At 33.1% G+C, this 27505-nt stretch overlaps 4 protein-coding genes across 4 annotated transcripts; 3 read left to right on the top strand and 1 right to left on the bottom strand.

Annotated features, from left to right (window-relative positions):
* The first annotated feature begins 1175 nt into the window (after positions 1-1175).
* On the top strand, positions 1176-6669 carry LOC128167967 (probable rRNA-processing protein EBP2). The gene is made up of 8 exons (XM_052833996.1): positions 1176-1332; positions 1483-1566; positions 2743-2894; positions 3468-3591; positions 4108-4197; positions 5240-5400; positions 5664-5826; positions 6353-6669. Exons 1-8 carry the CDS (start codon positions 1279-1281, stop codon positions 6413-6415), a joined length of 891 nt encoding a protein of 296 aa, XP_052689956.1. The 5' UTR covers positions 1176-1278; the 3' UTR covers positions 6416-6669.
* Positions 6670-6779: 110 nt separating this feature from the next.
* LOC128167968 (protein FAM183B-like) lies at positions 6780-9710 on the bottom strand. Its single transcript, XM_052833998.1, has 4 exons — positions 9518-9710; positions 8089-8148; positions 7364-7467; positions 6780-7178 (listed from the first exon to the last, which is right to left on the bottom strand). Exons 1-4 carry the CDS (start codon positions 9654-9656, stop codon positions 7065-7067), a joined length of 417 nt encoding a protein of 138 aa, XP_052689958.1. The 5' UTR covers positions 9657-9710; the 3' UTR covers positions 6780-7064.
* A 2370-nt stretch (positions 9711-12080) lies between these two features.
* Positions 12081-17665, top strand: LOC128167795 (fizzy-related protein homolog). The gene is made up of 13 exons (XM_052833707.1): positions 12081-12172; positions 12511-12612; positions 12747-12875; positions 13037-13168; positions 13264-13326; positions 13587-13688; positions 13990-14145; positions 14727-14792; positions 15045-15147; positions 15292-15710; positions 15837-15941; positions 16665-16757; positions 16864-17665. Exons 2-13 carry the CDS (start codon positions 12547-12549, stop codon positions 16903-16905), a joined length of 1476 nt encoding a protein of 491 aa, XP_052689667.1. The 5' UTR covers positions 12081-12172; positions 12511-12546; the 3' UTR covers positions 16906-17665.
* A 4040-nt stretch (positions 17666-21705) lies between these two features.
* On the top strand, positions 21706-25097 carry LOC128168160 (T-cell acute lymphocytic leukemia protein 1-like). Its single transcript, XM_052834274.1, has 3 exons — positions 21706-21857; positions 22012-22174; positions 23827-25097. The coding sequence occupies exon 3, from the start codon at positions 23841-23843 to the stop codon at positions 24498-24500; it is 660 nt and encodes a 219-aa protein (XP_052690234.1). The 5' UTR covers positions 21706-21857; positions 22012-22174; positions 23827-23840; the 3' UTR covers positions 24501-25097.
* Positions 25098-27505: the final 2408 nt, after the last annotated feature.

The raw sequence follows: 27505 nt of genomic DNA, 5'->3' as shown, positions 1-27505 counted from the left end.
TATACATATTCAGCTTATGTTACTTCAGAATTCTAGACTTCGGGGGGGGGGGGGGGTGAGGGGTGTCCAGACATGTTTTTGGTAATTTTACTATGTGAATTTCAGGAATTTGAATTTTCCAGGGGGGAGGTTATGTCCGAGACCCCCCCCCCCTCACGCTAGATCCGCGCATGATTGCATTTAATTTCTTGGTGAAAAAGTGGGGGGGGGGGGGGTCTATAAACATCTCATTAAAACATTTATCATTTTTAGTTTTATAGGTTTTACCATAAAATACATCGTATATTTTGTGTGATTTAGCATTTCTTCAATTGATTTTTTATATACTTCGTACCAACCAATTTTCTATCCCATCTTACATGTCATAATGGTCAATAGTCATCCAAAATGCAATGTATTATACTTAAAACATGCAATCAAAAATTGACAAAAAACTTTAAACCCAACGAAAAATGAATATTGATGTAGTATCATCAAATGATGCTACCCCCTCCCAACTTGGATGAAATTGTTATATGTACATATCTACACTTGCATGCCAAAAGTATGTCAAATCTTTTATATATATTTTTCCCCGATATATTTCAATGAAAACAAGACTTATTTTATTTTTTTAAAGGTTTTCTGAAGTTGTTTTTGTAAGATTTTGAAGAATATTATATTGATTAAAGTAGATTCAATTTGCATTTTTGACAAACATTAAAATAGTCGTTTGTATAATTTGATATTTCAAACACAACACGAAGATATTTTTAATTAAGAGCTCTACAGAGACATAATAACAGTTATGTTATTTATGTCTCTGCTCTACTTTATATCTTTTGCAATATGCGAGCCGAAAAAATCTTACTTTTGATTGTTAACATCAAATCTCAGGAACATAAGGTTGGAAAAATATCTAAATATGATGCCCCCAAAAAAGCTAGAGAAATTCTGAATCTATCAAACAGAGTCTTTTCAAAATCGGTCAAGTGGTTACGTTGAAAAATGATGGTTTTCAATGAAATGTGTAGCGAAAAGAAAAAAAAATGACATACTTTTGGTACCTGAGTGTAAGTGAAAGTGATAATTATATCCTTTATGTGTTGTCAATGCTACGGAATTCAAAAACGGACACATTTTCATTCTTGTAGTTTCGGAATAATGATATCGATACTCCCGGTTCTCTCTTTTCCGATTTAATCCACGTCAGTTAAGTGTTTGTGTTTACTACAAACACGTGAAACTTTGTTGTACTGACTGTAAGATTAAAATTTAGTTAATACATTATTGTTTACAATGGATTTAGATGAATCTTTTTCATCAGAATCAAGTGTTGACTCGGATGAGGAGGTAAATATATTTTGTATATATTCAACAACAATACATATTGCCAAGAGATCCAAAGAAAATTGACAAGTTGTGGAAAACGCATCTTGCTCAACAGCTAGCAGTAGGGGTTTTATTACTTAATTAACTACAATTGTGTGATTTTCTTTTCAGTTACAAGAAGCATTTGCAGCTGGAAAGTTAAGGCCAGGGTTGAATCTTGAATTGCCAGCTTCATCTAAAACAATAAATAACACAGTAAGTGCTGCATGTATACACAGTTTTTGGATATCATATTGATATGAATTACTGGACGGTAATTCCAATTTTGGTTTCAGAGGGCCTGAATGTTTTTAAACGAGATATGTAGAATGTCTAAACAATGTATATGTGTTGGTATATGCCACTTGCCAGTACATGTGGATCTAAACAAGTCCAATACCAGTGCACAATTTTTATGTTCCTCAATTTATACACTGTCTCAAGATATTTGCAGCACATTTCCTTAAATTATTTGATTTTTTTAAATACCTCGGAGTTCAAATGATGTTCATTCAATAGCATGAAAAAATCCCAGGATTTCTCCTATGAAATGCCCCCTCAAGATGGCCAGGTTTGGAAACATGGTTAAAAATAAAAAGTCCATGAATATATGTCAACACTGCCCAATATAAATTACCGTTAAAAATCTGTTTTTGCTCCTGCGAATTATTTCAAGTAAAAAATGAAAATGTGTCAATGAAGATATCTTGGTTATTTTCATCGATTTCAATTGCTTTTCTTTCACAGGTCTGTGTATTTTTATTTAAAAATCGTCCAAATGTGCTGCATAAATATTTTGGGACAGACTATAAAAGTTTTTCATGTACCTTGATAATTGTGCAATGAACTGTAGCTTTACTGCTTTTCAACCCAGGCTCAGTTATGTTGCCAAATAGATCAGTTGATAGAGCACATGCTTTGGAGATTTTGGGCCTGGTCCAATTCATCCTACTACAATTGAGATAATCTCGTGGTGATATGGCTCAGATGACTGTGCATCTGACTTTTCTTTATTAGGCGAACAATCAGTATTAAGATATGACTGGACAGTTGGTTTCTTGGAGTAAATTTGATTTGAAATATTTCATGACAGTATTCAAATATTTCATTTGAAATTCAAAACAGGATTTACCAGCTTGTCAGTTTTTTTGTCAAGTTAAACATTTACCATCTCTATCTCAGAAAAAATTTTCCTCATTGGTTTCCAATCTTTTATCCTAGAATCTTCTGTAGGCATTGATTCTTTGTATATATCTTGCATTCACTGTAGCTAATCTGCATTTTTTAGGTAGGTTCCTGATGCATATGTAACATAACAAACACTTGAATAAAGATGAAATATTAAAAAGTGCTCAACGTACAGTGATTATGAACCATTAATTATCATTATAGGCAGGTCTGAATCAAACTTTGTTGACGATAAAGAAAAATCTGCCATGGTTGGAGCGCTTAGATGTGACCAGTAAACCCGCAACGACGCACAAAGATCTCATCAGTCAGAGTGAGACTGACGTCCATGATGATTTCAAGCGAGAACTGAGATTGTATGTGTCTGAGATTGTACTGTCATTATAATATTTCAATGTAATTTGCCCTTGCAAAAGCTTTTCATTCATTTAAGCAGAAATTCATTACAAAATTTGAAATTTTCAATGTTTTTCATTTAAATCAAAATTACAAAATAATTTGTAAGGGAGATAACACACAATAGTAGTTTTGGTTGTTATTTTCATTGTATAAAAATAATCTTTTTTACAATATGAAAATGACAACGACAAAAACTGTTAGTTTCATTCAGTAGTAAGGATAGATACGATCTTAAAGTGTTGAAAAAGGAATAAAACTAAATAAATAATTTAACATTGTTCCATTAAAGTTTAAAAGAATACTTCCTTAGTTAATCTGGGACCTCCAAGACTAAATTTATTTTATTTCATGAAAACTATTGGAATAGATCAATTTTAAATGTAATCTTTTCTAAGAAGAATTGCAAACTTTCTTCTTTTTTTTTGAAAACGGAAAAAAGAAACCCTATTCGATTTGTAAAATGATATCATTTGTGAACAACATGAACTTTGATATTAGCTGTGCCATTATTTTAATATTTCTTTTCTCAGCTATTGTCAGGCACAGGCCACTGTCCTTGAGGCAATACCAAGACTCCATAGTATGAGCATACCCACGAAAAGACCAGAGGACTTCTTTGCACAGATGGCTAAATCAGACGATCATATGAAACGGGTAAACTGAAATTTGAATACTGGTACATTATATACAGTAAAACACGCTTATAACGAAGTCCCAGGGACAGGCAATTTTACTTCGTTATAAGCATAATTCGTTATACCCGTTAAGTTTACAACATGAAATAGAGACTTGGGAAATGAAAATCACTTCGCTGTAAGCGTCAATTCATTATAAGCGTGTTCGCTATAACTGTATTTTACTGTATGTGGTATGGTGTATATTATATGAGTGACAATAACTTACAAACTAAGATTCCATACATCATTTTGTTCTTCATTTAAGAATTAGATAATTTTGATGGGTTTCTTTTGTAATTTGGATAAAGCATTTGCTAAATATTAATGGGTTGTAATGAAGTTTACGGTAGTATTACAATATTAAGAATTGATGAAATTAAAAAATATAAAATGTTGAAGGATTGCATGTAAAATGTATATTAAGAATTGATGAATTTAGAAAATATAAAATGTTGAAGGATTGCATGCACAATGTACCTTAATTCTATTTTAGGTCAGGGAGAAACTAGTGGAGAAACAGACAGCCATAGAAAGATCTGAAAAAGCCAAGAAACTCAGAGAACTCAGAAAATATGGCAAAAAAGTAAGTATAAAGAAGCTCTATTTACTACAAGTACAATAATAAATAAATCATATCTATCCCAAAGTGTGACTTTATGCTGGAAATTAATATGAGGGATTAGCTGGTATGTTAAGGCTTCCGCCATTGAATTCACAGCGATTTGTAGAAAGTCAATTGTTTGTACTAATTCATACGAAATGACATCATAATTAAATTTGACATCACTATCTGCATTCCTTTTGATATTTCTCGGGAATTTTAATAATTGTACATGTAATTATTAAAGGTAAATTTTATCGGACATTATGATAATAAAACCAATTGTTTCCTTTACATAGATGCTGTCATTATTACTAGTGATACTGATCTCAATATTATCAATATTTATTATAAAATAATTAGCAGCTTTAAAGCTTTATGATAGGTAAACAACTATTTATAAAATAATGGTTTGAAGACTCTCCCTACCACAACTAAAACATGGAGATAAAAACAGCTTGGCACAAGTAAAAAGTCAATACCGGTACAATCTTTGTATATTTTGTGTGATATTGGGAGAGAAAATAAGTACCGGTACCAATCTGAATCATGCTGGATAAGACTTACTAATCGGCCCAATTTTGTGTTAATCACACTAAAGAAGTAAAAATGTGCCTAAATTTGAGGATGGGGCCAAATGTTTTGATGATATTTTAAATTGAAGAAATATTTTTATGAAGCCCTCGCAAAATCTACAAAATACATGTCTTATCAAAAGATTTTTTATAAAGCATAAAAATACTTTTGATATAATCTCATAAATCACTTGCACCGATGTGATCCATATAGATCATTTGCCGTGGTAAGATACGCATTTTACGTAATTAGGAAGTGCAGATGACATAACAAGAATGCATCAAAGTGTTGGATAATGCTGTTAATTTGTGTTATAAAAATGTCAAGAAATATTCCCTCTTAAATTGCTTTGAGAGTACCCCTTTTCGATAATACATTAATTTTAGCTTCGGACAGCCTTACCATAGCTGTGTAGGATTGTTTACAAGATATTTATTTTTTTATGTAGGTTCAAATAGAAGTTATTCAGAAAAGACAGAAGGAAAAGAAAGAAATGCTGGATGCTGTCAAGAAGTACCGCAAGGGTCAGAAAGATAAACTGGATTTCTTGGAAAATTTGCCCGGGGAGAAGAAAAACAGTCAGAATAAGAAAAGTGCAGATAATCTTCGGTATGATCCCAAAAGCTTTACTAATATATGGCTATTGTAAATTGAGTAAATGTAGGAGTTCATGTATACGTGTGTTTTGTAAAGGTCTTGTTTTTCTATCCACTCACAAGTAGCAAATTTGTTGTGTTTAAAGATCAGAATAATAAGAAATGTCTAGTCATGTGAATCAAGTGTAACCAAATTATTTTTAGTATTTTAATGGCGAATATGGTTGCTTGCAGATACAGACATTAGAAACTAGATTTAATATTGTTTTACTTTAGGCCAAACAAAAAGAGAGAGTTCAAAAACAAGAAGTTTGGATTTGGAGGACAGAAGAAGAGGTCTAAAATGAATACTAAAAGCAGTGCTCTAGACATGTCAGAGTTTAACCCCAATATCAACCAGAAGAAACCAGGAAAGACAGGAAAAGGAAAACCTAAACCCGTATGTATAGCAGTTCTAGTTAAACTTTTTCTATTAAAAAAAACTTTTTCTGAGCCATGAAGGAGCATCAGGCTGGTGCTTATCCCAGGTTTACTGTGGTGCTAAGCAGATGAGAGTCATTGGCTCCCCCTGGATGGGACATTAGTCCATTGCAGGATAACTTGAAAACGGTGACCTTTTTGGGTTAATGGCCTAACGCCTATGACCACTTAGTTATGTGCTCAATTATATCTATAGACATGTACAACCATAATGGCAACAAATGTTAGAATTTACTAAAAATTGAAACGGAAATATATTGTGTTAAATGAAATGGAGTTCAATTTATATCTACTACTATTGGTAACTCAGTGGACAGCAACACAGGTAACCACTGAAAATGAGAGAACATTGCAATCCATAGCATTAATTTTAATATGTGCAATCACCCTTAATAGCATTATTTATAATAATCACTCACAACTGACTCTCTGGATGGTAGACAGTCAATTAACTTATTGGTTTACATCATCTCATCCTTTTTTAGGGTAACAAGAACAAGAGACCTGGTAAAGCACGGAGACAAAAAGCCAAAAGTAGAAAGAAGTGAAGAATAAGAGTTGTTTTGTTGTAGGGAAGTGTCAAGGAAATGAACAAGGTGCTGCTGAATTATGTGTTCTGATTTCAATTTTTAAACTGCTTTGTAAATCTTCACGAGAGACTTTGAAATCAGTTTAGATACAAGTACCTGTACATTGAATCAGTCAGTGTCTGTGATAACATTTCTAGGGTTGGTAAAGAAATGCATTACGGTATTTTGTTACATGTATAATATTTTTCTCTTACATTAAAGTGTCAATATACCATCTCTCATCACTTCATCAGATGCATACATCATTATGCATAAAATCTAATGTAATTAAAATCTAATGTAATTTTCAACCTAATTAAAGAAATGAATAAACGATTTAAAACATTGTGTATGTGTTAAAATTTATTTGAAAAATTATTACAATACATTTGTGGTAACAGGCTTTTGTACATGTTCTTGAAAACCCGCATTTATTATAACAAATAACATCTAAAATTAGACATGACTTTGACACAGCACCTGTTTTTTTTATGTACAGTATTGCAGATTATCCTGCATATAATAGGATGTGACTTTGTCATGCACTTCAACACACAATAACAATTTCAGTGATATCGATGATTTCAACAAATGAATAGAGGCGTGTAAATTAAAACTGTACTAATTCCTAGTTCATATTTTCTGTTTGTTCCTTAACTCTCCATGCGGCATCCATATATTTGGTGATAGGAGTATTCTGTCTGTAAAAGTTAAGCCTGCGATCCGATCTATCTGAGTCAATCTGAAAATATTTGATAATCCATTAAACTGTTGTGCATTACACATGATTTTCATGTTAAAAAATACACATTATAAAATCGATGTTTTTTTCTCAATAAATTTAACTTCATTTTATATCAGTTTGCTTATTATAAGCTGAAGATTAAAATTCAAAATGATAAAGAATTTGCTTTGAGACAGCCTTACCAGGGGCTTGGTAATCCATCCGATTTCCTGGGACTCTGTTTGGGGGTAGACATACTTCTTTACTGGTTCTTGATTGGCTCTTTTGATAACATTTTTGAAGTGACCTGTAAAAGATTTTACCCCATTATAAATTCACCCTAACACAGACTGGTTAAAATTGAACCTTTACAAGCTCCTTTTATTTATATTGTCAGCTGTGGTTGCACGAAAAAAACATTTGCAGTTTTTAATTAACCTTGATTAGAATTACCCTCCTGTCGATGAGGGCCAGTAGGGCAAAAATAAAAAGGGGCAAAAATTTCCCTGTACTCCATGTATATAGCTAAGTAAGTTACTTGGTTCAAATTTTATATTGTATTCATTACAATGTACATATACTCTGGTAAGTGAGAGTGAAAGCCTTTGGCCTGAACAATACCTGTTCTAAAGGTATTTTGGTTGTTTCAAGTTTTCAGGTTTTGACCACAATCAACCAGCCAGGGAATCAATTTAAAGAACATGAACCAATGGTGAAAGATAAAATTATATATATACCGGTATATACTGCTACCGTTATTTGATAAACCTATGCTTTATCAGTGAGAAACTTATATTTATTACACATTCAATAAAAGGGAGTTTAAAATTTGATCTGGTTGGATAAGAGTTTTATGATGTTTGAAATACTTCATTTAATATTAAACAACATTTACAGTATATAAGAAAAAAAAAAGATGTCTACTCACTGTCTTCTTCACCCTCCTCCGTGTCATGTCTAGAATTGGGTTTCCCAGTGATGACATGAACTGTTAAAAAAATCATTTCAATTTCTATTAATGCATTGATTTATAAGCAATATAGTTATTACATAGAAATAACAAAATAATTAATTATGTAAAGGCACAAGTTACAGTAGTATATTACTGTGCTGAAACTGGTTTTGTATATACCAGCTAGATGCATGCCCATATCATCACCTTACTTGTGATGCAAACTAAGTTTTCATTGTAACTCTTAAATATTTCAGTTGGCTAAAGAAGGAATGCATCTAAAGATTATTGGGTCACGCCATGTATTTATACTAGTATACACATCCATCAATATTTGTTGTTGTGATGCAACAACTTAGTTTACCAGATACTTTTTCATATTTTACCCATGAAAGTGGACTATACCAGGAAGATATATACATATTATTTAAGAAATGAACTCAATGTCTACCCAAGTTATACTCGTATAACCTGGGTTGGGGCAATTTACGCTTTATAATCCGCGAAGTGGATTATAAAAAAGCGTAAATTGCTCCAACCCAGGTTATACGAGTATAACTTGGGTAGATATTGAGTTCATTCCTTATAATTTAATTTTCTGGAATTTGCTGTACAAATTGAGTCCGTTTTACTTTTAAAAATGATAAAAATCTGTTCAAAATTCAAACGTAATGTCAAGTGAATTGGTACGTTGGTGCATTGTGACGTGTCTTGTGACGTGCAAACCAGGTTATACAAATTTAACTAAATTTTTCTATCCAATCAAATGCCGCGTTACAACCAGAATTAAATTATTAATTCATATGGTTTTGTTTGTCTTAACACATGCCCATATTACTTTGGATGTGACATAGTGATTAACGTATATAACTCTTTCGATCATATCTTAGACAATATCAACAACAACCAGTTACATGTACATTCATTTCCAGTAAATTTATCATTTTTTCTTATGCCATTAATCAAAACATCGCCAAAATTCAGATTTGACATTTTTGATTATTTCCTTTATGTTTACTTCCCCCCAAAATTACAGTTTTTAGAGCCCATAACTATATAGCATGACCCTCTCCGAATGTGCCAGTTTTCTTTTGTTTCTATAAAAAAAACCCACTATATTAAACGAAAACGTGGTTTAACCATGACCTTGTTTCATGACAGTCACAATGCAGAATAAAAGAAACAAATCATACTATAGGACAACTTAACCTCTTTAAAAAGTTAGATACATGTAAATTAAAACTTTCACATAGCGATCACAGGGGCTCGTCACGAAAGTTTTTTTCAACCTTTTATATCTACCACCTCTAAACAATAAAAAACACTTTTATTGTATAGAGGTGGTAGATATAAAAGGTTGAAAAAACTTCGTGACGGGCCCCTGTGTAGCGATCGTTGAACTTACTTTTCTTAAATGGGTTTACGCTGTAATTTGTGTACAGTTTTTGATGCCGTTGTTCCTTTGTAATCGTTTCACATAAAATTGCATTTTGGTGAACGAAATTTAAAGGATCTTTTTCTTTTGTTGCTGCTGCTTTAGCCATTTCTGTTTTGTGTGTGTTTTCCCCGGATGTTACGTAACTTGTTGAATGGTTGCTAAGACAGAAAGGTTGAAATCACGATCCCGATGTAAATTCGTGCCACTCAAAAGATACATCGTCGGGACCCACGGGTTTTCTATCCGTTACACTACTTTCAACCCGTAGGGGCAATGACCTGAAGACGATCGTATCCATAAAAAAAAGCAGTGTAACAGATAGAAAAACCGTGGGCTCCGACGATGTTTAAGATAGTACAAAACAGATAAGATTAGGTTTTTATTTTTCTGGAAACTTGAATTTTTGTTATTGGGAATGAAATGTAAATAAATGAAAATTTTAAAAAAAATCCAACCTTACAATTTTGCCCACATTCCCCCAAGCCAACCATTTCAGTGAATCTCCTTGTAAATTGGATTGTAAAATGAAATAGTCATTGTTAGAATTTGCTGTGCGAATAAGTTTTTTTTTTAATGTTACAAATGTTTGTACTGCTATTCATACATGGGACCTATGTGTTACTTACAGACACTGAAATGAATACTAATTATAACTAAAGGTATTTTATGACAATAAATCATCCTTTAAGACGAATTAGAGTTAACAGTCTTTAAAAAGAAATTTTATGTTTCAAATTTGAATAAAATTAGCAGCATGATTGTCATGGGCGGACTTCTTTTGTCCTATATCGGCTTAGGCCGATATGCGCCGGTTATACGGCGAAATGGAAAAAAATTTATAGAACTGTTATATTTAGCAACGCCATTTCGCCAAAAGTACAAAAATACTGATATTCTTAGTGTCTTCTGGGCAAAATTCCATAAATTTGTTAAATCAATGCGTTCAATCAACATGCGTGCTGATTTAATAACAAAGATCTTCATTTTTCATCACCATTTGAATTGTGAGATTCATACCGGCGAACCTTTCCAAGTCAAATGAAGCAAGTAGCCGGTACGTTATACCAAAGGTCAATCGAAGCATTCAGCGTAGGTCGGTTTGACAAATGAAATCCAACCCAGAATCCCTTAAAGGGACTTGGACACGATTTTACTGAAATTTTTCAAATTTTATTTTTCCATTTTCAATGTTTATACTGATAATTTATATAGAAGTTTTCAATGCAATGTCAAAATTTGAAAGTCAAATATCAAGTTATAAGCAAGATACAGAGTTCATAATTCTTTGTTTTGTAAACAAAGCTCGAATATTGTCATTTTTTTTTTTTACATGTGTGTTGTATTGGTGTAAATTTCAATCAAATGTATCTTTCTTTAGTTGATAATAGTATTTATGAAGATATTGAATAAGTTTAAATTGTTTTTTTACATGTCATTTTGTCTAAGAAATGGTAATTCTCTGCATTACATTTTTTTGTTTTAAACAACTATAAAACTCGAGCTTTGTTTAAATAACACCAATTCTTACCTCTGTATCTCGCTTGTAACTTGACTTTAACATTCAATATTTTGGTCAATTATTTAAAATGCACCAGTAAACCATTTTATACATAAAAAATAACAATAAAATTTTTTGATCTCAAATCGCGTCAAAGTCCCTTTAAATAAAATATAAAATAAATACATGTATAATGAAAATTTGCAATTGACCATGGATATTAGATTAAATGAGCTACAAGTGTATTTGACAGAGGTGAAAATTGATAAAAATCCTAAATGACGGACGTCATCTTATTTGACCTTTTGAATTTAATGGGCATAAAGTTTTAACACTGGTTATGGTTCTGTCCAAATTTCAGGTCTTTACTATGAACGGAACACAAGTTACTTATTTTTTAAATGACAGAAAGCTAAATTGCACAAAAAACAAATGAAACATGCACTATTCAAATTCTGGTTTTAAAATTATCAAAATATACAATGTATCTCAATTTTTAAAGGGTATTACATGAATTCACCCCCCCCCCCCCCCCAACCCCCCCCCCCAAAAAAAAAAGAATTTTATTTTCAATGAAAAGAAAAATGTTTAAAAAATAAGACTTTATACCCATATCTAACATTGAAAATCTTTCTGTATTCCATATTGGAAATACTCAGTAATTATAAACTATCAACAAAAGTAAATTTTAGTCAGAATAACATTTTATTTAGATTTTACACTACAGAAGTGAGGGACCGCTGCTGAAATATAACAGTATTTTCTCACTATAGAAATAAGTACTACTGTACTTTGTACTGAAATTTCCGTGTCTCAGAACTGGATAATATTTTTAATAATAATATTACTAAAAATAAATAATTATTTTTTTTCATAAAAATTTATGGTTAAAAAACTCTGTACGATAATATCATACTATTCTATATTATCTATTGAAAAGTACATACATGTACTAGTATATAAATTGATGGACGTTAAGTTCTAAGGCTACTTTTGGGTAAATAGGCGAATCTTATATCCTTTCTGGTATTTAGTATGATCATAACGGGAAGTGACGCCATCTTGCAAGAAACATCCTGCAAAAATAAAAACAAAGAAATTTCCAATATTTACAGCATATGAAGGTAATAAACGAGGATAAATTTCAATTAGAAGATGTGGCTTATCCCAATTTAGCATTTGTTGGTAAATTTGCATGCGATATCCTAGTTTCAACATTTTAATGCAGTAAAATTTTCTCGTGTTCATTTTGGTGTAAGTTTCTTTGCAGTATTTGATTATTAAATTGGTTTTTGTAGATTATGTGCGTGCCTCACTAGACCATTGATTTATTAATGAAAATTATTTTGTTAATATTTGATAATTTTATGTATGAGGTCTTACGGAGTAAAGAACATAAACAATGATTGATTGGTTGATGAATGTAATTATAACAGTTAGTTTGTATCATTGTTGTTTTTAGAAGAGTCAGATTACACATTGATGGATATTGGGATCAATGGATCCAGAGTATGAGAAGCGCCTTTTACGGCAGCAGAATGGACAGATTTCCCCATATGCTTCGGTATAAACCTTTAACTAGGCTTTAAGTTTGTGTAATTGATTTTTCAAAAGACAGTTTGTTTTTAAATACTGTGAGAGAGAGAGAGCAATTCAGCACATAAAAAATTCATCCTTGAGACTCTCTTTCTTTTACAGCCACTTTCCCTCAGTCCAAGATTGAGTCCTTCTAGTCCAATAGCTTCCCCTAGCAAAGACAAATATGGTGACAGGTTCATTCCTAGTAGAGCAGGTGCTAGCTGGCAAATCAACTTTAACATTTCAAAAGTAAGTAGATGTTCAATATGTCTTTTTGAGTATCTGTAAATAGATTTCAGTAAGTGTGGATTATTTGATTGGGAGACATACTTTGGCTCCTTTCAATATCATTGTCGGCCAGATGGCTAACCAGGCAAAAGTTGTGATTTAAAAAAAATCTCATTTTGTAGGGAAGCCCCACATCATCTCCAACTCCCTCATCTAAATCCAAAGACTCAACAAATGACTCTGCTAAAGATGGCTTAGCTTATTCATGTTTACTGAAAAATGAATTGTTGTCTGCTGGAATAGAAGACCTCAAGGTACTTATATTAATCAACAAAATTAAATTCATTTTGTTATTATTTAAGGAACAGATTTTGTCTGGAATTTTTGCATTTTTGTTTTTTATTTACAGCAAGATCATCTCTCTGACGATAGAAAAATACTTGTTCCTAAAGAAAGTCAAAATCTCTTTCGTGTGAGTTTCATATTTAATTTACAAATAAGACTTGATTTATATATTTAAAAAGAGGCAATGTCTATGGTGAGATTTACTGAAAATTAAAGTTGATAACTTCTAGTAAAATCAGTTTGTATGAGAAATTATTCATCACTTAATTTAAATTATACTTAACACTAATGGGGACGTAGCAACTTTCACAAAAAGTTATTTTAATTTTAAGATACATAAAAATGTAAATGCATTTTCAAAATTGAATATGACATTTTGTGTTTCAGTACCATGTACCTCGCAGGAGTCTGGACTTCAGTGATTCCTCTCCATATTCTTTGTCCCCTGTAGGAAGTAAAAGCCAAAAGCTTCTACGGTCACCTCGCAAGGTACAGTATATATATACATGTATATGCTTATAATTTCATATTTTATTACAGAGAAATCAGTAAACATGTGCATCAGAGATTGGTAATGTACATATATATACATATATAATGTTGAATTGAATGCACTGCATTAAAAAAAAAAATCTCTAAATTTATATATACGTAAACAAGTATAAAGTGACAACAGTATGAAATTATCTTTGTGTTTAAAGAACCATTTCAAATGTTTGGTAATATTGGAAGGTGTAGGTCTTCACAGTTCATGTTGATGTACATTTTGTTCTTTTCTTTTGTTTTGCAGGCTGTAAGAAAGATTTCTAAGATCCCATTCAAGGTCCTAGATGCCCCAGAACTTCAAGATGATTTCTACCTTAATCTAGTCGACTGGTCTTCCCAGAATGTGCTAAGTGTTGGTCTAGGGACCTGTGTGTACTTGTGGAGTGCATGCACTAGCCAGGTATGTACATTGGTAGCAGTAATATAGTTCCATTATGATCTTTTTCAACGATAGAATAATAATTTTAAGGAGACTAGGTGGTCAACAAATTAAACATCAGAACTACTGATATGTTTTATTAAGCCGTTGACTGGTAATTTATTTAGTAAAGAAAATTCCATCAAATTTAGCTTTTTAATCAAAGCCTTTTCCTTTATCTTTATACAGTTTCATTTTCTCAAAAAAAAAAATCATTTAAAAGATTTAAAAATTTACGAGGTCTGGTCATGGCCATTTTTAGACTTATAAGAAGAACTTCTTATAAGTCTAAAAATGGCCATGACCAGACCTCGTAAATTTTTAGAACTTCTTATAAGTCTAAAAATGGCCATGACCAGACCTCGTAAATTTTTAAATCTTTTAAATCTTTTTTTTTTTTGGAGAAAATGAAACTAAAAGTATCATATCTACAGTAATCGAAGTGTCATCAAGTTGGTCATACAGAACTTGTAACCCCCAGAATAATATGAATGTATTTTTCAATTGATAATCCTGCTAAGAGATTTTTCCATTATAGTAAGATTTTTACTTTGATATTTTAGGTGACCAGATTATGCGATCTCTCTAGCGACAACGACACAGTAACCTCTGTCTCCTGGTCAGAAAGGGTGAGAGTCAATGCAGATTTCTATTCAGAACAGAAATGAAAATACATGTAGTTATGTCTTAAAGAGAATATTTTGTATACAACAGACAACACCTTAGTTTTTATGACCTGTGTGATTCTGCTGTGATCTCTTAATTTTGTTTCAATTTTGCAACCACCGTGTAATTTTGCAAGTATTTATTTCATATATACCTACCGGTATATTGTTAGAATAGTATACACATGTGATGTAATTCCCTCTATCTTGATATAGGGACATCTGGTTGCTGTAGGAACCCACAAAGGTTATGTTCAAATATGGGATGTAGCAGCAACTAAGAAATTGAACACATTGGAGGGCCACAGTGCCAGAGTTGGTAGGTGCTAATTGTTCACAAAAACAACATTTTGAAATCTTTGACTATTATCTCATTTTAGTGAATGAATCTCAAAAAATAATGATAATTTATGGTTATAAATATTTGTAAATGAACAAAATCAAATTTTGTCTGTCAAAACAGGTGCTCTAGCTTGGAACACAGATATTTTGTCATCAGGGAGTCGAGACAGATTGATTCTACAAAGAGACATTCGTACTCCATGTGTCCTTCCTGATCGTAAACTGACCGGCCACAGACAGGAAGTGTGTGGACTCAAATGGTCACCTGACCACCAGCACTTGGCCTCTGGTGGTAATGACAATAAACTGTATGTGTGGAATATGACTAGTACTAACCCAGTGCAGACGTACAATGAACACTTGGCAGCAGTGAAGGCTATCGCATGGTCACCCCACCAGCACGGATTGCTGGCTAGTGGCGGGGGGACCGCTGACCGGTGTATTCGCTTCTGGAACACTCTGACCTGCCAGCCATTACAATGTGTGGACACTGGCTCTCAAGTGTGCAATCTGGCCTGGTCTAAACACTCGAATGAGTTGGTAGGTTTCAGCTTGCGTTGAGATTTGTAGTAATTGATGTTTTGTGCTGTTTGATGAATATATTTTTGATATACTTAATCTGTACAGTTAACCATGGATTTAATTACAATGTACTTTCTTTTCTAGGTCAGTACACATGGGTATTCACAAAATCAAATATTAGTTTGGAAATATCCCTCACTTGTTCAGATTGCCAAGCTCACAGGGCATACATACAGAGTACTATATTTGGTAAGTTTAAAATCTTTTAAAACTTTTACTTTAGTGATGCTGACTCTCTCTTCCTTTTCTCTGCAAACACATGAAAAAACTGCTTGTGATTTTAAATTGAACCATTCTCTTAATTAATACACTCTGTTTACTGTTATAGTAACGTAGAAAAATTTATAGCAAGAGGTGCATAGATTGATGTCTGTTGGTTGATTAATGATAAATTTGTTGTGTTTATATAAACATGCACTAACTTCAGTATGGAATTTGAAGAAGTTCATCTGTTCATTTGCTGTCAGTGAAAAAAATGTACCCTGTAATTGTTTTCCAGATTTAGTGTCAGCAAGAGATCTTATTTACAAAATTTATGATAAAACTCACGAAATCAACTTATTTTTGAGTAGACCCACATTTGAGGAGTGAAAGCATTGATATATACAACACATACTTTAAACAAGGTTTCTTAGTGCATCTTGGTGCAATCTGACACACAACACCTGTTAATGTATAAGAGTGACTGATCCTGCTAGGTCAGAGGTTGTTATAAAGTTAGAAAACCTGGGAAATTCAAGTGCATCTTTACACTCCCCTGAGTTTGTGTGTATATTTTTATACTGAAAATAGTGCAATCTCATTTTCTCTTCTTTTTTCATAATGAAAAAAAAATTGTTCATTGTGAAAATTTTATAAACGGGTATATGTGATAAATTGAAGAGTTATGGATATGTATTGTTTTATTTGTAGGCAATGTCCCCTGACGGAGAGGCCATAGTAACAGGAGCAGGGGATGAAACTCTTCGTTTCTGGAATGTTTTCAGCAAGACTCGCTCAACTAAGGTCAGTGACACTCCATGTATAATTAGAAGTTGCACCTGTTTAATGTAGAATGAACATACTGGTTATTCCATAACAGGAGATTGATAACACTTTTCTTTTTTTCCAGGAGTCCAAATCAGTGTTGAACTTGTTCACTCGTATTCGCTGAGCCATGAAGTCCCCATTCTACTGCCCTTCGTCGTGTGTTCCTATTGTTGACGAGTTGTTGTCGGGTTATCTGTGCGTTTTTATGTCTGTGGTATGTTTTAGTGACTGTGTTTTACCAGTAATATTCTGGGCAGTGTATATGTACATGAGTAGAAAATATATATTGTAGATCAGATACATATAAGGTAGGGATGGCTGTATATTTAAGTTACCTTATGTATCTCACTGCCATTGAATCCGAGTTGGAAATTGGGGTGACGGACATAATCCTCTGTCAAAATCCATGTAAAAGACAGTTTATTAAACACACTGTAATTTGATATTACTTTTCCTGTAGTCTACAAGCTGTACTACTTATTCATGATTTCTTTACTTTAATAACGAAGCTTCATTCCCATTTAGGCATTTCTGAATTTTTTTTTTTTTATAAAGCAAAGTCAGTAAACCTCCTGGATTTTTGTTGAATGTACTATTTGTCATTTTATTTCAATCTCATGCTATATCAACTTGTTTTGGTTTTACTTGAAATTGTCCCCAAAAATTAGATATTAAGATATAAGGGACAAAAATAGTTTTTACTTTTGTTTTATTCTAGATACTGTCAGACGACTTTAAAATAAATCTTGTTTTTTTTTATAATGTACACATTGACTGTGACACATTGTTTTACTTATTTATATAACTTGTATTGCAACAAAGCAGCTGCATAATTTTGTTAGCAGAAAAATATGTTCATTGAAATAAAAGACCAAAAAATAAAATCTATTTGTTCAAGTTCTTGGTTAAATTTCTGAGAAACATGAAAAAACATAGAATATCATTATATGAATTGTTTAAAATCTTGTGGGTTTGTGAGGATTTCATAATGATACTTGGTTTGAATTTGAATTCCTTTAAGTACTAGTAGTATGGATAACTGAGAAGTGAGAAGGATGACGGTATTCTGCCACCGAAGAATACCTTAATTGATTTTCTTAAAGAAAAAAATATGCGTATCTTGTAACATTCACGTGAAGAATGATTTGAATTCAGTGAATCTAGTTTTTAGGTTAAAAATTGCACTAAGCGGCATGCAGTATGGCTTTCAAGGTCACAGTAGTGACATTAACTAATTAATATTTTATGTGTATTGCAGTAAAGAGGCTAAGATGAAATGTAGATAAAATTTACAGATTGGAAAGTGTGGCACATGTAAAATAACAACGCGGGGTGTGATATGATCGCGCCTACGTGACCTGGACTGGGTGCTTATGTCAGGCCTGGTTGATTCGATCGTCTGCTGCTCTCGAGATTTTGGGCATTTTGTTCCTTATTTAGAAGATTAATGCCAGACCCACTCATGCCATTTTAATTTACTATAAGTGTACTATGCGCGGCAATGAAAGTGATTCTAGGTTCAATAGGTGGCTTTTTAACCACTGGCGCTCTGTTTACGCAATGCTATCACGTTTTTCATTTTAAATTTTAGGTTATTTTATAAATTGAATTAAAACGAAAGTGTTCGTAATTTTGCATATTTTAAACCCAAGCCATCTATTTAACCTTCATGTAGTATGCGCATATTTCTTTCATCTAAAAAAAAAATGTTTTTAAAAATGAATTATTTTTACAAAAACCACATGCGGAATCATAGGCAATATTCATGTTAAGGATTTCTCTTTGTTAAAAAACATTAAAAAAAAAACAAAGTTAAGCAAAATTCATTTATAATTTAAACTGAAGTGACTCGCCACGTAAACATTTTTGCGGACATTGCAGATCGACAATAATAATTAAAAAAGACCAATTACTATGGATTTCATTTCCTCTACGATGAGACAGAGATAATGAGAAAACCGCATTGCGTTGCGTCCAGATCCTGGCGGATTCAATCAAATCTTTGATGACGTTCGAATTGATTTCTTTATTAGCAGCTTTAAATATCAAACGCTGAGCCACGGCTGGCCGCAGATGTTTCACCGCGATAGGCCTGATCCCCCAAAACAAAAAAGTCGCCCCACACAAAAGCCGTCTCTCGTCCCCCAACGTCGCTCTTATCTGTCAGTTTGCACGATTGAGTACTTCCGAAATTCATCGAAATAGAGTTGTTTTACTAAGTGATTTCTTGAAAGCATTCAAAAGGGGAAACACGCGTATAAAGATGTCAAGAGGAAGTATGGGCCGCCAAGATGAAGCGTGGCCTTGCGGCAAATGAAGTGGGACACTTTGAAAACCCTTTTTATTAGTAATTTTTTTTTTACTCAGGTGTGAAATATAAAACTGAAATAATGTTCTCTTTAATATTGGGCTATTCGAGCAACGGCAAGGCAGTTTTGTTTTTGCGGTGGTTTGGGATTTTGGAATCTCCTTTCAAAAATTTGCTTGGATAGTCGTAAATTTACGAACTTGTTTACGATTATCCAACTTTTGTAAGACGCATGTATTAAATGTTTGACCCGTAACCTCAAACTTTTATTTGATTTAGTATCCAGATCATAGAATTTTATGCAGGTCTTGTTTACTTTACTTTATAATAAACTGTAAAATCCCTGTCTTAAGGAGGCCGACTTAAATAGTTTTCAATGCACGTAATTATGTGTTTGAACATTGTAGTAAAATATGGTGTATTTATACCTTTCATGATATTTTTTGATACCATTTATTACATTTAACACAGTAAATCAAGTACAGATTAAAACATTTGATTTAAGAGAAAGATTTTATATATTTTTTAAACGGTTTTTGCGTTATTAGGTAAGTGAGCGTTAAAAATTGTGCTTTTATGACGTTCAGATAAAATGAAGCTCTGTTGGAGTACGTTATAAAAAAATAACATAAAAGAAAAAGTAAAAAGTCTACGCCTTTGAAATTTTATACACAGAGTAATGTTATTATCTACGTTAGTTTTCTTATTTTTGAATGAATCCATTGTACCAGTCAACATTTGTAATACTTCAAATATATAGCAAAATTTTGTGCATTTTGATATTTTGAGATCCCCCCCCCCCCCCCCCACTAAAAACCAGACAGTAGAATTGAGTATTTTTTATATATCAGGTAAAAAATAGTATTACTAATCACATTACAATTTGAGGAAATCGCTATTGTAGTATTTTTTGAAATCTGCTTCGAAGTGCGGAAATTGACAATTTCCTTTATATTGCTACAGTGAATGTACCTGTATTTATAGATGGCCCCGAGAAAAACCCAGACGGAAGACTTTCACAAATAAAATTAAGTTGGTTTAAATTACATATGGTCAAAAAGATTATCTAAAAAATTGCTATTGTCGTTTTTCGGCAAAAATCCCAAATCGGCATCCTTAAATTTTGACATTTTGTCTTAATGAACAGAATATAATAAAATGGTCAATTCTTTATGGTTAATCTAATAGAATAAAAGTCTTTTGAAATCGTAAGCAAGGTTGTATAAGAGCAACAATACATGCATTAATGGTTAAATATCTTTCCTGTTTTAATAACAGGCAATTTACCAGTCTAGCAAACTCATGCACATAGTCCAAAACTCATGTATTTACATTTACATGTTTAAAATGAAGCTTTTTAATTTATTCATATGCATGGAAGGTAGTTTTGATTGTTTTTACCATTATAGTTATATAATCCCTAGGGAAGGCGATAGTAAATATTTTAATTAATAACGATGTTTGATAAACCAATTGCATATTGGGATTAATGATATGCGTAGGTTACATTACGTCATGAGATGACATTGAATTTAAACATTATTGGTCATTTACAGGAAGGATGCTCGCTCTTTTTCAAACTTTGGAAATTGCATCCATCTAATCAAGAGCAATGTCTGAACAAATCTTGCGGTTGCAGAGTATTTGCGGAGAAAGAGAAACCCTTAAATTGCCATTAGAAAATAATTTTTAATAGAGATATCCGCTAATAAATTTGACATATTGGTCTCAATGAAAAGCGGGCGAAAACACCACGTCAATAAAATGGTTTCTACAATCGGGCGTTTTTATGAGGAGATCAATACGTTTCGCCTTTCAGTCACGCCGATACTGACGGCGGACGCACGCATGCTCGCCATTTCCTTTTTAAGCATTGAAAACGTGACGCGTGCATGTGGCGATAGGGCACGCGTTTACTTGTCTTCGGTCACACGTTGTGAAATGAAGATTTCATACAGGGACTCCGAATGCGACATTATACGGACGGAAATGGGCTATTTGTTTGTGCAGAGGGGAAAAGGCCAAAACCGTCAATGAAGACAGTAATGTGGTTTTCACTCCGACTGGTCAAAGGTTATATCGATGGATGCTCTATCATTCTCAAAATAGTCACAAATCATCAATTTTTGAACAAAACCGTTTGAAAATGTAAAAATAACGCAATATATCAAATATTTCATAGGTATGATATGTGTACTTGGTTTAAAATATAAATAGTTATTGCTTTGAAAATTTGAAATTAAGTTTCATAGAAGACGTGGATCATCTTCCACCAAAGGTATAATTGTCTTAAGCACAACGCATTGCATAAGTAGAATTTATCTGCTCCTTATGGTGACAAATTTTGCCACCAAAGCCCCTCTCTCATAATTTAAATATCTATGAAATTGCTACTAATTCAAACCACTGAGTCTTAAATTCTATCTTCAAAATTCCCCCAAAAGTCACGCAATTAAGATTATAAAAACATGTGCTGTCGTTGGTTTAAAACTCTATCGTGGATCACAGTAGCAAAAGATGACACTAAAATAACTTATCTAAAACGAAATCCTAATATTCTAAAAAAAAAAAGAAAAGAAAGAAAGAAGAAATTTGAAAGGAAGGAATCTTAAGACACAAGATTAGACTTAACCATCGAAGGAGAAGAGGAAGTTACATCGTGATATCTGGATCACGTGGTATACCTTGTCCCCAATGATCGCTGGCTTCCGTATTTCGGCGAAGAAAACGTTAAATGGATGACATAGTTGTATTGTCCGTAAACTTTGGTAAGTGATTTTTTACGATGTTTCCAAGAAGCAGCATGTTGGGCTTAATCGCATCAAATAATTTTTTAAGGGGAAAGGGGGGGGGGGGGCAAAATATTTTTAAAAAAAGTTTTTTTGTTGTTGTTGTTAAACATGCTAATACTTGGATTGACAGACTTGGGAACTGAGAGAGGACGAAAATAGGGACACTTACGTATGGACCCTCTTCAATGTAGGACACGCCCCCTCCAGTATATATTATCCTCCTCAGCAATTTTAACAGCGGTAACTGGCAAATATCACCTGGAGCGACACGTAATATGCCACTTTCCTCACTGGTAAGTAATCTTCATCCATTTGCTTAAGTATACATAGGGTACATATCATTTTTAAAAATGTCATCTTTTAAAAAAAAAATTCGAATTGATTTTTAACCTTTTTTTTCCATTTCTAATGACGTCTTAGTTATTTATCACTCTAAATATTTGTTTATTTTTAACAAATGTTAACTTAAATCAAATTTAAATATTAAAGCTACACGTGTTCTCCTTACGATGCTTTTACACTAGCACGAAAGCTCTGCTGGTATGAAATGAAAAACAGCAGGGACAACGGTTTTTTTCATAAAATATTTTCTGGATCCTAGAAATTCGACGGACAGAGGTGTATTTGTATGTAAACAACTCGGAACAATGGACTCTTATGTTCCATAAGAGTCGGGCTCTTATCTAATTCCTATTTGACATCTTATACATGTAGAAGTTTTACCGTTATCTTCAGATCTGGAGTAGAATTTAGAGTGATGACGCACGAAAACAAGGGTGCCTTCTTTCCCCTTTTCCGCTGAAGGGAAAGGTTTGTGTTCAAAATATCGTCCATCTTGCCGATCGGGAAAAACCGCGAGTAAAATATGTTGACCCGGAAAAACCGACAGAATAAATTAATAAAAACCAAGCATCATACTTTTTTCTACATTAACACATATTTCTCTCTCTCTCTCTCTCTCTCTCTCTCTCTCTCTCTCTCTGATTTGATTGATTTGAACATATTTTTATTGTACAAAATTTACAACAGGGATTGGGCACAAGTTCAAAAACTTAGACCGCCCTCTCCCAATACAAGTATATAATACAGAAAAAATAATGTATGCACAACATGTAAGGTCAACAGATCATATGACAGTTATATATAAATATCTCTCTCTCTCTCTCTCTCTCTCTCTCTCTCTCTCTCTCTCTCTCTCTCTCTCTCTCTCTCTCTCTCTCTCTCTCTCTCTCTCTCTCTCATGAGAGATAAGAGCGAAAAATATAGATTTCTTTGCTTACACAGAAATGCATTCTAGTGCACCTACTAATTTTGATATTTTTTCACAAACGGTCAAAATGAAAACAAAACGTAAACAAAGAATTAAAGGCAATATAAGGGGTTGTGCAATGAGATGATTAAAGCTTCATTTTCTTGTGATTTTAAAGATATTAATACTTTTGAAATTTTTAGTGTTTGCAAAAATAAAATGTTAGAAAAATATTTTCTGCATGTTTAAGTGCGCAATTCGTCAAAAGTTTTTATGTAAATCTGAAGGAGAGTAATCAACATTTATTTCTTCAAAATTAATTGCATCAATAAATAAATAACTTCATATCGCAACAAATATCAAGAAATCATGAATCGTATGATCATTTTAGTGATTTACGATATCACTATTAAAATATCACAATGCGTTTCAACAACGTTATGACTTTTTACGTTCTGTCGATGAACCGCCAACGTTTACCAACGTCCTAGTCACCCTTGCCCCGCCGTCACCAACATTTTGCTTAACTCAAATTCCCTAGAAAAGTGCCCATATATGAGATAAAACCTCAGCTTTGAGGCTGTAAATTATAAAAGTTGGTAACAGTGGGGCCAGGATCAATGCAACGTCATACCTTTTGTTGAAAATTTCATAGATCTGACATATTTTTAATTAACCGTGAAATTATATTTCCAGTGGCGCTGAAAACAATGTCGGCGGAGTACAGAGGCTGCACCACTTCCGTTGAAACGCCCCCTGTTTGTTTCGGTGACGTGTTGTGTCCGAGTGTATGTAAACTTACAGAATCTAGAAGTTCTACAAAGAGTTTGTCATGTGACTTCGACGAGACTTTGATGAAAGAATGCGATGACAGCGACGATAATGTGTTTTATGACGTAAAACCAAAAGACTCTGGTTACATTTGCCTACAAAGCATCCCTCTCTTACCGTCCAGAACATCGTATTGTAGTTCCTCCTCGGACGGGTTCCCCCAAGATGGACCTCTAGATCTCAGACAACGACGGTCAAGTTCTACCCAGGGGAAGGACAGCGAAAACGAACCAGTCTCTATACAGAAACTACGTCACAAAAGAATGTTTACCAATAGTCGGGAACGCTGGCGGCAACAGAACGTCAATGGCGCGTTTGCGGATCTTCGTAAACTCGTTCCGACGCACCCGCCAGATAAAAAACTCAGCAAACACGAAATTCTACGTTGTACTATACGCTATATCAGACTTTTAGAGAACGTTTTAGAATATCAGAGTCACGGTGACGTTAAACGTGTGAAAACAGAACAGGAAGTTAGTGAGGATTGGAACAGAGTTTACGAGGAATCGTCCGATGATGAAAGTCTGCATTCAGCGTAATACATTCTGTGTGTGGTGGTTTTTGTTGTAGTTTTCTTTAAAGGGGGTGGGAAGCATTGCATAGTCTTCAAAGATAATTACAAAATAAATGCATCAGGCTGATTTTGATGAGCTTGACTACTAGTATTTGCAAAGATATGTGTGCGTACGTTGTTGTTTATTTGTTTGGGTTTTCTTTAATATATACACTGTATATATTATAGTCCATACATATTTAATAAGCACGGCATTGGATTTATTATTAACGAAATTTCAGCGTTATAGATCTAAAGGTCTGAACATGGTGGTGTTTACTGAAGAAATTCATCATCATTTTTCTTCCTGTAAATTCCTAAGTCGAACGTTTGGATTTTGGGCAATGCATGAAAAAGTATTAGTCTCCTCTGTTTATTTTCATGTTAAGAGGGATGGATGGTCGTGTCTATTTTAAAACCATATTAATCTCTTTGCAAAGAAGAGCTTTAAACTAATATAAAGGAAATTTCAAAGATTTCAAAGTTAAAGTATTTGGAATTTTTCTGCACTTTATAATAGTTTATGATTAAATGATTAAAATGAAATGAAAATGTACTATTTAATAAACATATCTGAAACATTTTTAAGATTGTTGTTTTTGGGGGCCAAAATTAATAAGTGTCATATGTACATGTACTGTGGTTTCATTATTTATTAAATAACAATGTTCGTGGATTTCGTTGTTGAGTTGATCCACGGAATTAGAGCAATATGAGCTGCAATGTTCATGTCGAAATTATTTATTGTGAAATCGAAACTTACGAATATTTTGACCAAATAAAAAAAAAAATCATGTTATGATTCCGTTAGTCGCAGTGATGTGGGAAATGCTACTTAGTGGTCCTGATTGAAGTAAAACTACATTTTTGTCGTTTTCTATAAAAATTAGATTGCTATTATTCATTTAATATACTACTGGGTATTAGAGAATTTAAATCCTTCTTCTGGTAAAATTTAATTATTTATTTTAATCTTATATGTCATAAAGGTTTGTGTTACATACATGAAAAGATCACAAACTAAAGTAAAATCTAATATGAAATATTCTTAAGATTTATTATGAAGTGGATATATAATTATACTTGATATCATAGCTATGATTATGTGTAAAAAAAAAAGTTGGTGTGGTGTAAACACGGCAACACCACTGTATGGTGGGGTAACAGAGGTAAAGTCGATTGAAGGCGCTTTTTAAAACAACGAATATCCGCAAAGGTATTATAGCAGGTCATGAACTCTTTTCATGGAAGTTGAATACCCTCCCCCCTTTTGATTATGTCAAAACGCAAGATAATTATGTTTACATGCAAGATAATGATGTCTACGTGCAAGTAACTTTCTATTTATTTTTTTAAAGAGAGAAAGAGAGATAGAAGGGAAAAGAGAGAGAGAGAGAGAGAGATAGAGAGAGAGAACCTGATTTCTATATTGTTTAAATCACTTTCTTACGCCCGCATCTGATATCACAGATGCAAGATGCAAAGATGCATGTTGACATAATTTGCTTTCATGTTGACATGGTTTATTTTGCATGTAGGGGCAGTTTTACGAGGAATATTCAAGTCCTAGCTGTTTCCGGCTGGATAAAACAACGAATTTCATTGGGTATACAATTCCGGATGACACCAATCAAGATCTGTCGAAAATATTGGCTTGAAAAGAAGTCATCCACAAAGGGAAATCGTACAATATCTAGATACCGGTATAGATATTGCTATAGATATCACTTACAACACAAAGCTTTCTTTTGTTATTCATTCGGTTATGAATGTAGCGCATAGATGTAAGCATTGCAGAGAAAGTATATATATAATCTGCGTCAGCATCTTTTCTTGCAATGATCGCTTTCTTCTTTTGAATAGTAACTAAAAAAAAGAAAAGTCTTATAATATCATTTGTGCTACAGAAAAATCATCGTCGGAACCCGCGGGTTTTCTATCCGTTACAACGGATAGAAAACCCGTGGGTTCCAACGATGCAGAAAAATAAGTTCAATGATGTAATAACGCAATAAGTCGTTATAGCGCGGAGAAAGGCGTTATAGCGTGAATAACATGCGTTTAGGCAAATTATAACACCTTTAGCGTAATATCATGTTAACGCGAAAAATGCGTTATAACGTCTTTCAAAAAGGCACAATAATGTCTTTTCTAAAGGCAAGGAATAAATTTAATTTATATCGAACATGTTTATGCTGAATGTGCAGTTACTGTGATATTAAACATCAGGACTGGAGGCACCAAAAATCGTGGTCCTTATACTTTGACCCATTGCGATTGAATTGCAGGTTCTTTAATATAATTTTCTTAAATATTGATGTAAAAATCAGTCTATATTTTTGTTTTTATCTTGGTAATGTTTATAGAAAGCTTATATTTTTCCATTACCACACCCTCCTCAGTTAACAGGCACGTAGCATCGATTTTGAAAGTGGGGGCCATACTCATCCAAAAATTCTTGACAAGCAAAAAAAAGAAAAGAAAAAAGGGAAAATCTTCAAAATCCTAATCCGTATTGGGGGGGGGGGGGGGTAGGTGGCTGGCATAGTATATCTATAACTTCACTTTTTCTCATTCCCCATTCAAATTTCATCCTCCCAAAAAAGTTGGGGGGGAGAGGGGCAACTCCATGATATTTCAATTTTTACTATGTAAATTGAAAATTATTTGCTGCGAGAAAAAGGGGGTGTAGGCCCCCCTGCCCCCCCCCCCCCCCCCCCCGAGATGCTACGTGCCTGGTTAATGCCCAGTGTGTTACAAATAGCTATGGGAAAGACATTTTGGTTACTCTTTTTAAAAACTTAAGGCTTTATAACGTTTTTTTTCTAAACTCATTATCATGCCTTTTGAAAGGCGTTATGATGCCTTAATTTGCATTGAAGACTTCGAAAAGTTATAAATACACTCTTTTTCGCGTTATGACATGTTAAAATGTCTATCGGAGAGACGTTTCTACGCTTTTTGTAGGAGCGTTAAATTACGCCATTTGGA

Source organism: Crassostrea angulata, chromosome 10 (genome assembly GCF_025612915.1).
Source record: "Crassostrea angulata isolate pt1a10 chromosome 10, ASM2561291v2, whole genome shotgun sequence".
Classification (NCBI taxonomy): domain Eukaryota; kingdom Metazoa; phylum Mollusca; class Bivalvia; order Ostreida; family Ostreidae; genus Magallana; species Magallana angulata.
This window is presented reverse-complemented; position numbering and strand designations above follow the sequence as displayed.

Bases quoted from the DNA above. Each gene is read 5' to 3' on its own strand.
- LOC128167967 (XM_052833996.1), top strand. From the start codon at position 1,279: ATGGATTTAGATGAATCTTTTTCATCAGAATCAAGTGTTGACTCGGAT. The intron at 1,333-1,482 runs GTAAATATATTT...TTTTCTTTTCAG, and splicing joins GTGTTGACTCGGATGAGGAG to TTACAAGAAGCATTTGCAGC. The intron at 5,401-5,663 runs GTATGATCCCAA...GTTTTACTTTAG, and splicing joins AAAAGTGCAGATAATCTTCG to GCCAAACAAAAAGAGAGAGT.
- LOC128167968 (XM_052833998.1), bottom strand. From the start codon at position 9,656: ATGGCTAAAGCAGCAGCAACAAAAGAAAAAGATCCTTTAAATTTCGTT. The intron at 8,149-9,517 runs GTAAGTTCAACG...TTTTTTTAACAG, and splicing joins CGTAAACCCATTTAAGAAAA to TTCATGTCATCACTGGGAAA. The intron at 7,179-7,363 runs GTAAGGCTGTCT...AAATATTTTCAG, and splicing joins GATGGATTACCAAGCCCCTG to ATTGACTCAGATAGATCGGA.
- LOC128167795 (XM_052833707.1), top strand. From the start codon at position 12,547: ATGGATCCAGAGTATGAGAAGCGCCTTTTACGGCAGCAGAATGGACAG. The intron at 14,793-15,044 runs GTGAGAGTCAAT...ATCTTGATATAG, and splicing joins CTGTCTCCTGGTCAGAAAGG to GGACATCTGGTTGCTGTAGG. The intron at 15,942-16,664 runs GTAAGTTTAAAA...TTTTATTTGTAG, and splicing joins CATACAGAGTACTATATTTG to GCAATGTCCCCTGACGGAGA.
- LOC128168160 (XM_052834274.1), top strand. From the start codon at position 23,841: ATGTCGGCGGAGTACAGAGGCTGCACCACTTCCGTTGAAACGCCCCCT.